Below are 16,564 nucleotides of genomic sequence, written 5' to 3'. Positions count from 1 at the left end.
CTTTTGAGAGAAACACTCCATCTGGATAAACTAGAATGAACCAGCATGTAGACAACTAAGCACTCTACACAGCACAAATTGCATCTTGTATTTATGCAGAATCAAGTCAGAATTGTAAAGATGGAAAAAATAATTTTGATTGCATTACAATTCAGCTTTTGTGTAGAATTCAGAAATATTCAGATGTACTTCAGTCTCAGATTTTATTTCCGTTATCCTGGACAAAATCAAGTGACAACATCTGGCTCGGAGTACGTGTGTTATTATTTTTTTCTCTCTAAGTAAAATGTATTGTTCACAGGGGGATCAGAGATTTAGATTTTTACTCAATCATTTTTGGGCAGCTCCCCCTTTTACCAAAGTTTGTTGGCTAGCTCTCCTTACAAGTCATCATTACAGGAAGCTACACAAAAAACAGAGGAGAAAGTTAGACTTTGCTTGAAATCTCTGGAACAAAAGTGCCTGATCCAGCAATTTACTACCAAGGTAGAGATCCTGTGCTGTCACTTCTGTTACACTCATAGGTAACATGGTGAGCCACTCAAGCTGCAGAGCTGGAGTGGGCATTCACAGCATGTAATGATAAAATATGGGCTTTGCTGAGCATTTCCAGAGAAAGCTCACCAAGAATCAACTCAGCTGCCGAAAAAACTCCCACGGAGTGTTTACAAGGAAAGCAAAAACAGTTAAACCTGTTTTTGTTGCAGTGTCAAGCTACACAAGTGCATTACAATGTTCCTTTAAATATCCTTCAGCATGCAGTGCCTTATAGAATGTGCTCACAGTTCGAAAATGCAGAGTTAGCTGCCTTTAGTTCACCAGTATCTCAGTTGGCTGGCTGGCAAGTCTTGATAAAGAAACAACACCCAAACCCCATCAGGGAACTCAGTACCAGGAAGGGTAACGTCTCATGCCTCTTGGTAAGGCTGCACAAACATCTTAGAGGGACCCTTCCCGGGCAGCTGCTCAGGAGCCTGGCTGGCTCACACTACTGGTGATGGCACACACCACTTTTCTGTTGGCATTGGTGGTTCAAAGCCAGCTCAGACCAAAAGCGTTACAGTAATTACCCTCTCATGGCTGACGTACAGTGATAAATTAGTTGATGGCAGCAGCAGACAATTCCTAATGAGTGACTTTTCATACCAGAAAATCACTGCTGTTGCCAGTGATTGTTAGCTTTCTTGAGACTTAGCAGAAAAGCCACGAGGAGGATGGGGCACTGCAGCTGCCTGCTCTATCTTCTCTGTGCATGAATACGGAAGCTCAGAGAACAATGCGGCACCCTTCAAATGCTTGCCCTGCTAAAATGGAAACCCACTGGAAGCCACTGCAACTGCTGAATGCTCTGCGAGGGCGGTGGCTGTGAATGGGAAATGTGCCCTGGAGAGCACGGAGAAACAAGGCCCCTCTACTTGCACAGTAGCTGCCTGCATGGGAACGATCACTGGGATCATGGCTACCTCCTGAGTCAGCCATCCTGCACACACACCGCTGCCTGGGCCTGCAGGGCAGTGCCTTGAGCACAGCTGCTCGTGAAGATCATCAACCACCACCTTGGACAACAGGGAAGCCTTTACATTCACAAGTTTCAGACAGTTCTGGTAATAATCCTCTAAGAGCAATTATTGCTGTTTTCCTCTACTGCCTCCTTGATTTAAACAGCATCAGGATCTCCTGCCTTGGGACAGAGGACTAGACTGTGCTGCTGTCAAGGAAGCTAACTCTGGAATATGGATCTCAGTCTCATACTTCATACCCTTCACACTTCACACATTAGACAAAACATTGACCCCGCAAGTCACACTGTACAAAGCTGACAGAAGGTATTTCAATCTATGGAAAAATACAGGTCTGTTGCTAATAGGATATCACAAGTATTAAACCACACAGAAAAATAATACAAAAAAACAAACCAGTTTGTCTTCCTGTCAAATGGCCCAAGGTGCTCCTTCAGGAACAGCCCTATGCACAATATATTACAACTTCAAAAGATATTTTCAAGTACGTAGTAAAGGCAAACAAAGAGAAAACCAATTTCAGAAAACCATCTGGTTAAGAATTACTCACCCCACCAAATCCTCTAAAGCGCTGCAGGACATCATTGTTGATGAAACAGGACTGTGCAGCATCACGGAGGGCTTGGTCCAAGAGGTGGTCAATGAAGTAGATGCCTGGCTCAATGGTCAGCACCATGCCCTGCTCCAGGCTGCGGGCAGTGCGCAGGCTCCTGAGCCCTGGCAGGTCAATGCGCTCCACTCCCTGTGGAAGAAACACCAGTTCTGACAGACAGAAAGGCAATTCGTGGTGACCTTTTATCAAGACCCTCCCATGCTGACTGCTTCATAAGAGACCCAAACCACAGAAAAGTAATCGGGAAGCAAAGGGCTGAAGCAACGCTGCAGTTACCCCTCTCCTGTCAGTCCCTCACTTAGATTTCACAAACAGTGAGGACCAGCTTCCAACTCAACACCCAAACTGGTTTTTGCACCACAGAAATCCTGGCTTTGGATACACGGTACTGTCACTCGCTACCTTGGGAGAAGTACTGCACTACAGAACAAAAATAATAACTTGCACGATTTCTTCCTTTACCCTCCCTTGCAAAGTACAATATTTTAAGTGACATGCTTCATCCTGGCTCAAACCAGGACACCCTTCCACGTCATGGCTGAAATAGCTGAACTATGCAGCAAAGAACAATTTCTCCAAGGATATGCAAATGATTATTCTCACTGAATGTTATTAAAATTACCCATTTATGATCTTGATTCAGGAGCAATGAGTCTACACATGACCTCATAAAAGCAGCCTATTTAAAACTAAAATTTTGTCAGATTCAGACTTTCAGGCAACATGGTGCTGACTGATATTATTAAAAACTAAGTCAAAACAAGTCCTGACTAGCAAAACATTCTCTTCTTCCCAAAAGCTGGTAAAGTAAAATGATATATGAGGACGTGCTTAGTCAAGGAATTAGAAACACTACAAAGACTAGTTCAGGATATTAATTTTGTTTCCCCCAAATGTGCCAGGTATTGCAACATCAGAATAAATATATCTAAATCCCCTTAGTTTTTTTAAAAATCTTTGCAACTGTAGCAAATTTCATCAACAAAATATTGTGATGACCAGTAAACAGTCCACAGGCCTACTAGCTTGCAAATGTGCACACACTCTGCTCAGGAGAAGTCTTCCACTGCAGCCAGTAAGTCAGAGGTTAACAGGTCTGCAAGACCAAAGTTATCTGGTCTCCAGGTAGCATTCCCAAATCTTGTAATTTTCCTGGACAGCAGAAGGGGCAAACTCCTTTCAGGATCACTAGAAGTATGACTGGTAACAGGAGGATGAAACACCCCCTTTTCTCCAGGACACAAGCCCTGCCCAGGGTTGCCCTGGCTGCACGTCGCATCCTGCTGTGCTCCGGCCTTCCTGCCATGCCAGGTCAGGGGGTGGAGGGAGGCAGGAGCCTCCCCTGCAGATCAGCCATATTCAATCAGATGTTCTTCAAAGTGTGTATTGCCCCACAGCACTATTTGCTCCTGAGCTCCACTTAGAGTTCAGAAATCCTGCTTGCAGCAGGCCCTCAGCAGTGCTTGACTTATTCTCACCGGTCACCCAAGCAATACCGGAGTTGCATTTTTCTCTTTGCAGAGCTTCTGTTTCAATGCACAGCATCTTACAACAGAAATCACCAGCCTGGACATCTTCAGGTAGGTTTGCCCATTTTTCAGAGCTGTGGAGCATCTGCTTGCTCTCACAAGCCAGCAAGTGTATCCTGACCCTTTTCACTGTGTATTCAATGTATTTTCTTTCACGTTTGATCTGAATTTTAGATACATTACCATGTAATATAATATATTACACTAAAATAAGAAAGCATGATTTTATTTTACTGAGGCTAGAAAACAAGAATAATCTGATATTAAGCAAGGCACTTTGCATTTATATTCTTATCAAAACCCAAAGAGAATCAATATATTTCTAAACTTGAAACAATAACTGCACTGAAATGGAGCCGTTTTTCTTTCTGTTGCTGCCCCATGGGGTTTGGCATCTCACACATTCATTGTAATGCGTAAAGGAAATGAGGGCATCCAATCTTGTGGATTAATCTCTCCATGAGCTGTAAACAATTATATTGGTGTCTGGACCTTTTGGTGCCTCGCCAACTATCTATCGTCTGCTTTACAACAAAACCCATATTTGGCTTTTAAGTGCACGTCTCTTCCATTCTACTTGTAAATGCCCTTTCTGAGGAAGTCAATCCAAGACAGATGCTAGAAAGACGCTAGAAAGATGAATGCACAGTGAGGGAAACAATGGCAAACACCCTCTGAAGGCAGCCCTGCCACAATGTCTCGGGTTTTTTTGCCTTTTCTTGCAATCAATGGGGTTTGCCACCAGGTGTAAGGATCAACTCGCAATGCCCACTCCAGATACCCCTGCACAGCCATTGAAGCAATGGGTAGGCATTTTGTCTGGACTGCTTGCAGTCTGATTCTGCTTTTAGTACATCTTCCAAGAAGCCAATCATACAATTGCAACCCAGGAGAAAGACCCAGGGATTCACGTCTGCAAACTTCCTTCAGCAGTGCAGGCTCCTTGGGCTGTCAGCAATGCAGGGCGGGCTCCTGAGGCACCAGAGTACTCCTGCTCCCCCAAAAGTAAAATTTTAACTTCTCTAGAAGGAATTCACAAACTTGTTTTGATATTTCCCCCATCCTATCTCAACTGTAGGTCGTGTCAGCTCTTGGTTTCAACTCCAGATCTTTGGATTTTGCAGGCACTGAAGTAACTGTGTAAATGGCAGCGGCTACAACCCTTTCACAAAACCATCTCTCATTGGCCTTCAGAGAAAGAGTAACACTGCTCAGCTTTCCCAAGACTGCAAGCAGGACACTGGTGGGTGGATCTATGGCAAGGAAGCACTGTGCTCTCTTGCAACGGAGGCCAGCAAGGTGTTCACCAAGTGCTGGATGAAATGGATGAAGACAGACATTCTATTAGCCAGAGGTTCTGGCTATTCCGTGAACATGGCCGTGCATACTCTAACTGAAGGGCAGCCCCAGTCCAACTCAGTGAAAAGGCTGAAGGACAGCCTGAGCTGGGTCAGGGAACAAGCAGAATGGGGAAGGTGACCAAGTGGGGGAGATGACATAATTTCTTCTTCTGAGAACAGCATTGGATTAAAACATTACATCACATGATGGCTTCAGCATCCCAAATGACATTGGATCTCTAGATCACTTGTGACCATCTTGGTAGCCACCACAGCCATCAGGTCCAGGAGCTGACAGTTCTCAGCTCTCAGTCTGCTTCAGTTGTTTATGAAAACTAGACTAAACTGCAGATTTTTTTAATGACTGAAACACCACCAACCCCAAACAGAAGGTGATAGATCTAAAACAAGGGCATTGCTGTTTTCCACCTATTCAAACCCTCCTGGGAACAAAGCCTCACACTGTCACTCATCAGTATTAATCTTCTGCCATTAATGGGTTTTCTTCTTTGTGAGGAGGAAACTTCCCAATGTTGTGCAGCTAAACAACTAATGCCTTGTTTTTGACAATAACCATGATACTCTTTTGTAGTTAGATGAAATGAAGAGTAAAAAATGTGAACGTTGGCACAGCACCTATGTGGGTATCTGTTTCTATTACCGTCATATCCTGGAGGCCTGGCCGTGGAGCAGGACCCTCTCTCTCAGTGCTGTATAACTGTAAAGCATAAGCTGGTACTTTGCCCCAAAAAAGCACAGAGCATAATCTAGAAAATATTAACACCTAGGTATCTAAAAAGAGAGTCCCAGTGATATTCTGAGAAAACTAATTCTCAAAAAACTGTTTATTTTCCTGTATATTACAAGAACAGATTATATACAAAATTGTTTTCTAAGAGTGATTTTATCTGGAGGTTTTGCTCACATTTTAAAATGGAGACACTCCCCCCTCAGTAAGCACAGATGTATGACACTGTCATTTGTGACTGTACTCCTGCCAAGAACATCAGATTCCAATTAACAGTTCACGTAAGGTAACAAAAAAAAGCATGTCTAGGCAATAAGGACTGTCAAGGGAACAAGAGGATTATTATGTAAACTGATTTCATTACTATGTAAGCAAAATAAAAGTTCAAATTAAGTGTGCAGTATTATAAAATATAGATCTATTTTTGGAATAAGTGGGATTTATGAAGTACGCAAACGTCTGTCTCCCAGAAAAGTGGATGTGGAAGACAACAAGTTGCAATAACCCCAGAATACCTCAGTATAAGGATGAATTACTGCTGGTTCCTCAGCAGCTCAATGGTTAACAGGGATATATGTTGCTTTTTCCATGGAAGAACTGCAATGTGTATCATGCTGAATCTTGTCCCACAGATGCCAGCTACCAAGCAAAGTGATCAGAAGCAGAAATATCTCCAGGCCCACTTGGGTGAGCCTGATCTTGGGTCCATCTTTAGATCAGGACAGAAGAAAACGACAGGTGATGTCTCTGCCTGCTGATCATTGCCCACAGGGCAGTTACACTAGCTAGGGATGCAGAAGTGCAGAGATGCAAGGACACCCACCCTCCTAAATCAGGGCTGCAACACTTAGCATGACCCAGATGCTTCTTCAAGCCAGCAATGGCAGGAAAACATGGCCACAGCTGAGATCACCAAAGCTACTCATAACTTGTAACGGCAAATACTGAACCACGGTAAAACACTCACGTAGTGACACAAACTGAGTTCTGGTACTTTTTTTCCAGCTACATCATCACAGAACTTTGTTAAGCCTGACAAATAAGACTGTCCCAGTTGGACCACATCCAATAAAGTCCTACCCATTTTACCAAGCTAAGTGCAAATCAATTATTTAAATTAGTTGGAATACTAACATTATATTTAGATTATACAAAATCAACACTGAAGTGAAATCTCAGCTCTTTCACTCTTCCCTGTTCTCCCACTGAGCATACCCAATTTCTAATTAGCTCATTTATTGTGAAAAGAACAGAGTCCTATGCAGCTAATAAAATATGTCTTAAATTCCATTTCATTTGAATCCTGGTCCCTTCCCTCTAAGCCCTGCTTCTCTTACTGTTACTAATTAACATTAGTTGATTCAATCTACCCCACTTTTTCCAGCAGCCTGCGCAGCTTATAGTCACCTGAAAGAACTACCTTTTAAATCAGCAGCAGGTTACAGGAGAACGTGCCCCAAGCATCACATAACACTTGTGGCATTTGCAAATCAAAGCTTCTGCTTCTGTAGGAGAATCTACTAGCTGGAGCTTTTGGGACATAGCTCAAAGTTAATATTGGGGCAATGGTGAGCACACAATGTTTAACTGGCTATTTTTATTTGAAACATCATTATCTTCTCCTAGCTATTAACTGTGCTATCAGGTTTAATCTACCTAATAACCTTCCTGTTATTACAGAAAATGAAGAATTGCCCACCATGTTTTGGAGGCATCACTGCCTGCTCTGAGTCAGACAGAGCTGAATTTCAAGCCATTGCTACAGTGTGATCCTCAGCATAACTTCTGATGTCTTTTTTCCATCCTGATCCTCAGATGTCACCAAACTCCATTGCTATCATAATGGAAACAAAACATACCAAGTGTAGTTTTTTCTTTTCCTTAAAACCCAATAGTGGGGAAAAAAAAGAAATAGCACGTAGCAAAAATCACCAAGTTGAAACATAAACATGGAAGATGAGGAGAATATTTAGATGGAAAATTTCTAAGACATGAGATAAAGAATTGCAAGAGCTACCAGCAACAGAGTTTTTAAAATGAGACCAATGACAAGCACAGTCTAAAATCTAACAGACAGGTTTTTTTCTGGCACACAGAAAGCATACACAGGCAATGGCACTTAACGAAAGGGCCTCTTCTTTTGTGATCTTTTGATACTGGTATTAGTGGAAATTGCATAGCAAAACCCCTGCAGCATACCTGTGATACTCTTCATATCTTATTTTTATAAATAATTGAAATCAGAACTGTACTATTTTGTTTTTTCTCCTATGCCTAGAATGAATTGTTCAAAAACACACAAGCTGTCAGTCTCTGCTAAAATTTCAGAAAGATCTGGACAATCAATATTCAGATAAAAATTCTCTTAGCAAACAAAGTCTTTTGCAACAAATTTCATCAAGTAAAACAATAATAACCAAGTAACTCCTTCAAATAAATTAACCAGAACTAATGAAACCCAAACCAAGCAACAAAAAACTCCACAAGTGTATGACACTTTCTTCCTCAGAGAAGGAGGGAAACCCTGTGGGGTATGACAGGAAATGGTCTGACCACGGCACGGCACTGACACAGCACCTGAGCCTTTTCTCCTCTTCTGCCTCTGCTCAAGCCCTGAGCTCCCACAAACACCCAAATCCCAGCATCTGTCCTCACAGTGAAAAGCTGCTGGGAACCAATCACAACTTTTCTGAGCCTATGTAAGATGCCACAGCAGACTAAGAAGATCTATTAACCTAACTCCGGTAAGGGTTTAAAATCCCACAGGAAATCTTCCGCTGCAGGAAACTGTCCTGGTTGGTGTTCGACCCAACAGGTAACAATAAGCACTATGGATTTCAGTGCTGCTCTGCATGGAAATGCTGTAGAATTCAAAGTTTTCACCAATTTGTTCCTTGCCTGCACTCTGCCTCCTTAACGGCCCCCACAACCATCCAGCTCTATTATGCAGGAATACAAAGAATCAAAAATAGAGTGACTCAAGGGGACCCTGTGAGGTAGAAGCAGCAAGTTTTTTTTCTTCTAATCTTTTCTCAAGGTGTACAATAATTTACAAGAAAAAAACCTAGAGCTAAAACTGGTGAAAGGCCCTTTTACACTTTGCTCATACAAGTGCCTGCCATACAGGTTGTTTCACGTTTGCAGGACCTGCGTACGCACAAGGCTTTGCAAGGCTATGGCCAAGTGAAGCAATTTGCATCACAGGGGCTCTACTTAACAGCTTTAGGCTTCTTGGTAAATTCACCTCATCCTCTGCTTCTTAAAGGAAAAAAAATGAATGCATCATTTGCAATGCTAACCACAAAAAAAATGAAATCTGCTTCAGCATAAAGTATGGATATGTAAGGAAAATAATTTTTGCCAGAACAAGAAAGTGAACAAGATTATTCTTGTATTCTCTAGTAGGTTTGGTGACCTAAATCCCTGGACAGTCACCTGGGATCTGGAAGCAAGCTTTCTGTCAGAGCCAGATGCAGCTTGTACACCCCTCTGAGCAGCAGAGATGTTCCCCAAGCATGTACAGTAATGGAAGGACATGGATAACTCAAGGATCAAAACAAACCTCTAACCTGAATTTGCTGATGCAGAATAGCAATGAAAGGATTAGATTTAATGAGAAGCTAATTGAATTAAAACTTTAAACTAAAGTAAATCTTACAATTTTGAAAGACAAAATAAAATGAAACACTTAATTCACAAGATGTTAAAATCACATAAGTTATTAACCTAACTTAAATTAACTGGCTTATTATTATAGAAAGTCATCAAATGTACTTAGCATTCTTTAGAGCCTTACAGTCAATTAATATAACATGAAATTGAATCAACTCAAACATCTAGAGACACAGAACCCAAATTTAAATGAAAACTTCAGCCCTTTCTACCTCAGGGTCTGGAAATTTGGGATCACCTACCACATTTTCTCCATTGCAACAGGCACAAACCCTCATTTATATCCCATATCGAACTTACCAGAAACAAATGAAAGACTGTGGGAAAACCATCTCCATGATTAAATTTTACAGCTGAAGCTAAGCCCAGTGGAGTTTTCACCCTTTGAAGCTAGCTCTGTCTGACTAAGGGCCAGATTTTCTGAAGTGATTAGTACCACTGGGGCTGAGTTTTCAGAAGTGCTCAAGTTGTAGCTAGACCCTTAAAAGAAGCAGACAGATTTTCAAAGACGTGTTTGACGCTTGGTTTCCCCATGAGGAACGTCACAGCACGCTGCAGGAGACCTGACTCCCGAAGGAGCTCCTGCCTGCTGAGTACTTCTGGAAATCAAGACATTTAGTTACGTACTTCAATGGGAAATACTGGTGGTTACAGTCTTTTAAAAATCTTGCCCTAAACATCATGGCTAAGCCACACTTATTGCTGGCCAAAGCCAAGTATTCTTTACCTTGGCAAAAAAAAAAGAAAAAGGAAGGGAAATGCTATGATTTTTCTAATATCCTGAGTATCTTCTGCAGAAAATGTGCAAGTTCTTTTCAGTGCTTGTCAAAGAGGAAGAAAGTGCTTGTTCAATGCTGCATGTGAAAGCAGCTTACTGGAAAAGATGAAAACTTATTATTGCCAATTTTGAAAAAAGAAATCTTTGGCTACTAATGAATAACTAATCTAAACTAACAATGTCTGGAAATAGTTTTTTTGGAACACACACAACTTTGTGATGGATAAAAATTAGGAAATTAAAGCTTATTGTATTATTCCAAATGTAACTGTTTACACTTGAGGAAAAATAATGGAGTAATATCCAGTTGGAAAGTTTTTATTTTTAAAAAATCCTTTGTAATACTCCCAGAAATTTCCTCAGCCAAAAGCAAATAACTTGCTTCTTAACCAGCTAGAAAAAAAGAACATGATACTACAGGCATGGGCTCAGTGTACAAGAAACACAAAAATGGTTTTCTGAAATTCCTTGTGAAAATCTTGCTAGCTGGTAATAATTTAAAATGCACCAAAAATCACTCCACAGCATACTAAATGTCTTCAAAATGTGTTTTCTCATTAAACAATGAGGCTTAGATAAAAAGCCTTCTCACATTTAATACAGAGACATATCACACTCAGATGAGAGAAGCCCAACTGCTCACATTGAGATTTATCTGGGAAAAAACACATCCCCCAAAGCCTTCCAGTGCTCCCCTGGCCCCACAGCCCCATGGTGCCTCCTGCCGCAGGCAGGGATTGTACCTCCTGTTAGAGCTTCAAGCCCAGAGAAGCCTAATGAAGTTCACCCCATCAACAGACTTTTGATGTGGGTTTTTTCACCATCAGGTGCTCCGACACTCAGGTACCTCAACTTAGTCAAATGACCCATAAAAACCCTCATGCTTTGGGACAGAGAAATCTGCAGGGCTAACAGAGGTGGAATTAATGCTGCAGAAAGAGTTTAAAGGGGCTGCTCTTCTGCAGCACCCAATTAATTTTTGTTCAAACTAAGCTATTGACACACATACATACAAATACAGGAGTTCAGCTCTTTGTGAGCTTACATATATACTTCCCCAATATTCAAGGCATTTATTTAGGATTAGATTCTGAAAGTAAATTAGCTCTGCAAACATTCTTAATGTAAAAATGCAGTTGTATGTCTGCACAAACAAATCATTTTAATATATGCAGGTATAAAATTCTCTATGTGCACAGAGCTTCGGTATTTTTACACACATTAAGTATGAAAGTGGAGAGCCTCACTCATTTGACAATACAATCCCTGTATCAGTTTTTATCTGTAAGATGTTGCTCATTCGTAACTGTGGATAGATCAGTTTGCTTTCAGAAAAATGACCCTTAAATTAAGAAAATATACAGGATAATTAATAGTTACAAATTTCTTCATGTGTAATTAAAAATTAGTTTTTAGAACGGATTCTGTAGCTTATATGCCACACTCCTGAAACCCACTGAGAGATGGAAGGTATATGGGGACTGTTGTTCTATATTCCCCCAAATCAGTTCTAAAAATCTTCCTTGAAATTAAGGTACTTGCTCTAAACATCAAAGTATACAGTTTCTCGGCAAAAACCAAGCATGGTGCTTTTCACTCTCACAATTCTTCTCATTTGTTCCTAAAATTTAGTTTTACCCTACCAAGTCTTCAACATCTTTATGTAAGCCCACCAAATTCTAAAAGGTTAGTCACAACACAAGCAAAACAATCTAAGCAAAGGCATCCAACACTAGGGTCCTAGATTTTTTAGTCCATGTAATCACATCCCTGAATGCCCCTATTCGTACACAGTGAGAATGCACTTGGGAGAGAGAGAGGGGCAAACCTCCATCCTTTCTGCCTTAGCTTGTGAAGAAACCTTAAAAACAGAATAGGGTTGCTTTTGATTTTTGTTTCATTTTATACATACGTATGTTTATTAGTTGATGCCATTTTTGTGCCATTGTCATCACAGTATTGTGTTTCAACAATAATTATATTGTGAACATGAGTATGCTCGAATATTAGATACTGCTCCTTCCCTGCCTGCAAAAGTGAACTCAGCAATAGCAGCTGTTACATAGTCTGTTCACCCAATATGAGCAATTTTCAAAGTATGCTTAAGCCTTACCTAAAAAGTTCTTAAGTTTCTTTTTCAGGTTCTTATAAAAGAATATCTTACATAAGAGAGAAGGCAAATTATCTATTTCAATATTGTATTACTGAAAACTCTTAACAGCCTCAAATAACCCAAATGTAACACAACGAAAATCTTTCTGAAATCTTTCTGAAGCTGCTGACAACTTCCTTTCTTTATTCAAACCTTAAATTCAACTCCCTTTTAGTATCATTGCATCATTTAGTATTCACTGATTATAGATTTCTACTCATTCTGCTTTCAGACCACAGTCATGAACCACCATGCTAATTCAAGGAAAAAGGTTTTCTGCAGAAACTCCTAATACAAGAGGTTATACTTTCACATTCACAAAGACTGGAAGTCTTGATGGATTTCTTCTTTCCATTCTCATTCCACAATAACACTTTTAGATTGGTGCCAATGTTGACACTGGAGATCAAAGTTAAGGACAGGAATATGAGGCAGGTTGTTTCCATAGGACACAGCCATTGGTCTTTACTAGCCCAGCGGCAGCAGTGGGCTCCCACAGCTGTCTCACATCTGGAATCTCACTATGGGTCTCAGACAGACTGAGATGCTCCCTGCCACAGCATAACGTATGCTTGAGTGATTTATGTTACAGCAGTGACTCATGGAGGAACAATGTATTTAGAAATTGAACAGCTGAAGACTACCTGAAGGGCAGCATCAGTTGACTTCTCCCCATGAGCAATTTCTGGTTTAATGAACTAATAGATTCCCTTAAACGCACATCTGCTCCACCTCTGAGAAGATGCAATCGGCTAATCATGCATAAATGCTGATTGAATTAAGGGGGGTTAACCTGCAAGGCAGTGGAGAATGGACTAACACTAACCTCTGGGTAGCCTCCAACGTCATGCACATCAATTCCAAGTAGATGTCCAAGTCCATGTGGCATAAATATAGCACCCAGATGAACCTTCACCATGTCATCTACATTGCCTTTCAGAATGCCAATTTTAGTCAACTCCTCCAGATGGACTCTGTCAGCCAGACGGTGCATATCAGGCCAGGCGACCCCTTAGAGAGCAGAAACAAGCAGCTGAGTTAACTATTGCTAAAAGTTTCTAAAGATTACTTTCAAAAAGTAGATACAACATGTGTCCTTAGCTCATACAAAAAACAAAGGTGGAAAGAGCAACTACATTAGCACAAAAATATTTTTAACAAGCTCAAATTATCTTTACAGGCATGCAAAGCACAGAAAACTACAAACAAGAGCAACAGCAGCACCTTATAATCCAGATCCACAAGAAAAAATGTTGAGATACTGCATCTAAGCATGTCTAAGCAGATGCAAATGTATCAATGAGTTTTCTAAAAGAATGTCAACTGTAAAGTGCAGTTATTTAAAACGCAGAGTGTAAAATATTACTACCCTATAATTTTCAATAATGGTCATACCCATTTAGAACATCTGAGATGGACAGTACTTTTCTACGTACACAGAAGATTTAAAGCCCACATCTTTCTGGCAAAGACACTCTCCAGAAATTAATGATTCCCTTGTGTTAACGGGCTGTGTAAAACACAAGTCCTCTAATACACGAACTAAAACAGCATTACAAAATACTGTTGGTTGACTAGAGACAGTGCCAGGATCCATTAGATTTCTATTATTTTGGTATAGGATACAATTTTGTTTGACAAACTGCTGGGGGGAGGAGGGAGGAAGAAAGCAGCTCTTTTGTTAGTAACACAGTACTGTCTTAATTAGTTCTCCATGGCTTTGAGTCATCATCAACAGAGCAGTTGCAGAGTCAAGACAACTAGGGCTAAGGTACAGTAGAAGAATATTTTCCTTGTTCAATTTTGGCATGATTAAACAAATAAAAAACAAGCAATTTTTAAGGCCAAAACCCCATCAAGTTCTATTTGCCTTAATCTAGTTAAACGTGCAGCTCTAGGATCTTATGAACATGAATGTCGTATCATAATTACACTAGCACTCTGCTGAAAATACTAAGGCTTCAAAGGCTGAAATAAAATCATCCTGTGGGAGTGCTTAAATAAAATTCAGTTCTCTTATATGGCTCTGATGTAAAGGTCAGAAACAAATTGAAGAGCAAGTGTCTGCTCTGTCTTGCACTCCATCCACACAGATACCAATGCACCTTTATGCTCCCATCAGCACTGACTGGGAATCAGCTGAGCATCTGAGTCAGTAGCAGGCAGCCTCCTTTTCCCCAGTCAGGTACTCAGAGGTCAAACCTGTTACATGCATGCATGCAGCTAAGGAAGCATCTTCTTTGGCCAAGTAAGACCACAAGACAGAGGTGTGCAGCACAACATGCTGGACAAACTCTTGGTTGCTCTTTCCTCACAAAAGCCAATAGTGCCAAAGTGAGGGATCCTCACTCACAAGATGTGTGCAGTCTTCCTGTTCAGAATGTGCTATTTTTGTGTTTTCCCTCCTTTTAAAAGGAATTCAGATTTTTCTGTCAGTAAGAATACATCTATAACCCACTGTTCTTTGACAACTGTGTTCAACGTAATTAAATTTTACAAGGTTTTATCTTTTTGAATATGAATTGCATTCCAATTTTCAATTCTCTAGATTAATCTGTATTTTGCTGCTATCTCACAATAGACTCAAATCTATTCCATGATAAATTGAAATAACTGCAATCTACGGCATTGATATAATGGATATAAAACTGGAAGTATTACTGAATCACAGTTGCTTTCCTGTTAATTTTGTAGTTGTACAGAATTTCTGTAACTCCCGGGTTCAGCTTTTGCACTTTGCAGTCAACTCTAACTGCTCTAAAAGTCTTTAATATTCTTTCTGGGGACACTAAATGTTCTTTTGTGATCTCTCCCATGATTTCTTAGCTGAGTATTATTACAAGTCGTCTATTTTAATCCCCATGACTGCAAAGCCACATGCAAGGTCTGACCCTGGTCAAGTATTTGAAGCCTCATCCTCTCTTGATATAAGCTAAGGTCAGGACTGCATGGCTGTAAGACAAAGCACAACCAAATCCCAGATGCTCTGAATCGGCTTAAGATGAGGTGCCTGAGAGAACTGAAGATGAGGTGCCCTGGTGTTTGCAGTACAGCTTCTCTCTAAAGCTGTGCTGGTGCCATTCATCTCAGTCCAAACCCACAGCCTCCACTTAAAGAGATACAGCAACCTTTGTAAGACTAAGGATGGGATACAACTAACAAGAGATATAAAGATTAAACTGAACAGAAATAAAACCACCAAAAATGTAACCATTTGTCTGCAGAAGTTTAACAGAGCAAATGAATTACTCTACTGCCCTAACTGAAAAGATTGCTGTGGCTGTAAATCCTGAGTATTTCTGCACACTGAGCAAATCCATTAGAGGCCCTTCAGCCCTCGCCTCTATATTTTCTTCTTTTCTCATTGAAAAAGACTGTTTCCCCCGTCCTCCTCCTTCTCAGAGCTCTCTGTTCTCCACCTGGTTTGGTTTTTATTCATCTTATCTATTTAATTAGAGACAGAGGACAACAAAAAGCTCCACTGCAAAATAAATAACAAGGCTGGATGGAAAAATCTGCAGCTTTGGGCTCTCTCTTGGAACAAGGGCAGTGCTTCAGATAGAGCCCAACCAATCCACTCCAGACCACTTTTTATCATCAAGCGAGTAGCATCAGTTTTGCTAGAGATGGGAAGTGCTCCAGCTCTCTCACGGATGCTGCAGGAGCTGCAGGTAGTGCTGGGACAGCTCTGGCTAGAGGGAAATCAAGCTACTGCTGGAGAAATTCTGCTAAACAGTAGGAATCTTGTTTTGCAAGCAAATAGGTTTTCAGACAGCCTTCAAAAAAAAAAACAAACAACCAACAATAAAACCCAAAAAACCTGTTTATAGATAGATTGAATTTCCCATTCTATTGTCTGGCTCCACGTTTTATTCTACTACAGTGTGGTGGTATTTTGCACTATTAGGCCACCCCCTCTGAGCCACTTAACCTACAAGCATTGTGTAATAGTCATACATACACAGACTATTACTAGTTTATGAGAATATTTTTGAGCTGACCAGACACAGTTAACTAAGTGAAGTGACCTTACTGGTCTTCATTTAAAAAATGGTGATATCCTTGTCTTGTCTGATGTGAGCTGATTGTCATCACACTAAGAATAAACTTTAAAAATAAGGCACAAACAGGTTTTGCTCCCTTTTTTAAACCAAAGAATTTGAGAAAACATGATGATCTTAATGCAAATCTTCAAACGTTTTTAGTACCCTT

At 40.6% G+C, this 16,564-nt stretch overlaps 1 protein-coding gene across 2 annotated transcripts in view; it reads right to left on the bottom strand.

Annotated features, from left to right (window-relative positions):
- The window catches only part of PEPD (peptidase D), a 131,534-nt gene that overhangs the window by 6,801 nt on the left and 108,169 nt on the right, over positions 1 to 16,564 (bottom strand). For both annotated transcript variants that reach the window (XM_051629547.1, XM_051629548.1), the window contains exons 13-14: positions 13,179 to 13,363; positions 2,071 to 2,262 (exon numbers count right to left, since the gene is read on the bottom strand). In XM_051629547.1, the coding sequence (XP_051485507.1) occupies positions 2,071 to 2,262; positions 13,179 to 13,363 (377 nt within the window). The remainder of the gene's footprint in view (positions 1 to 2,070; positions 2,263 to 13,178; positions 13,364 to 16,564) is intronic.

The sequence above is a fragment of the Apus apus genome, chromosome 11 (genome assembly GCF_020740795.1).
Source record: "Apus apus isolate bApuApu2 chromosome 11, bApuApu2.pri.cur, whole genome shotgun sequence".
Taxonomy (NCBI): domain Eukaryota; kingdom Metazoa; phylum Chordata; class Aves; order Apodiformes; family Apodidae; genus Apus; species Apus apus.
Note: the sequence above shows the minus strand (reverse complement) of the source record. Positions and strands in the feature narration are given on the sequence as shown.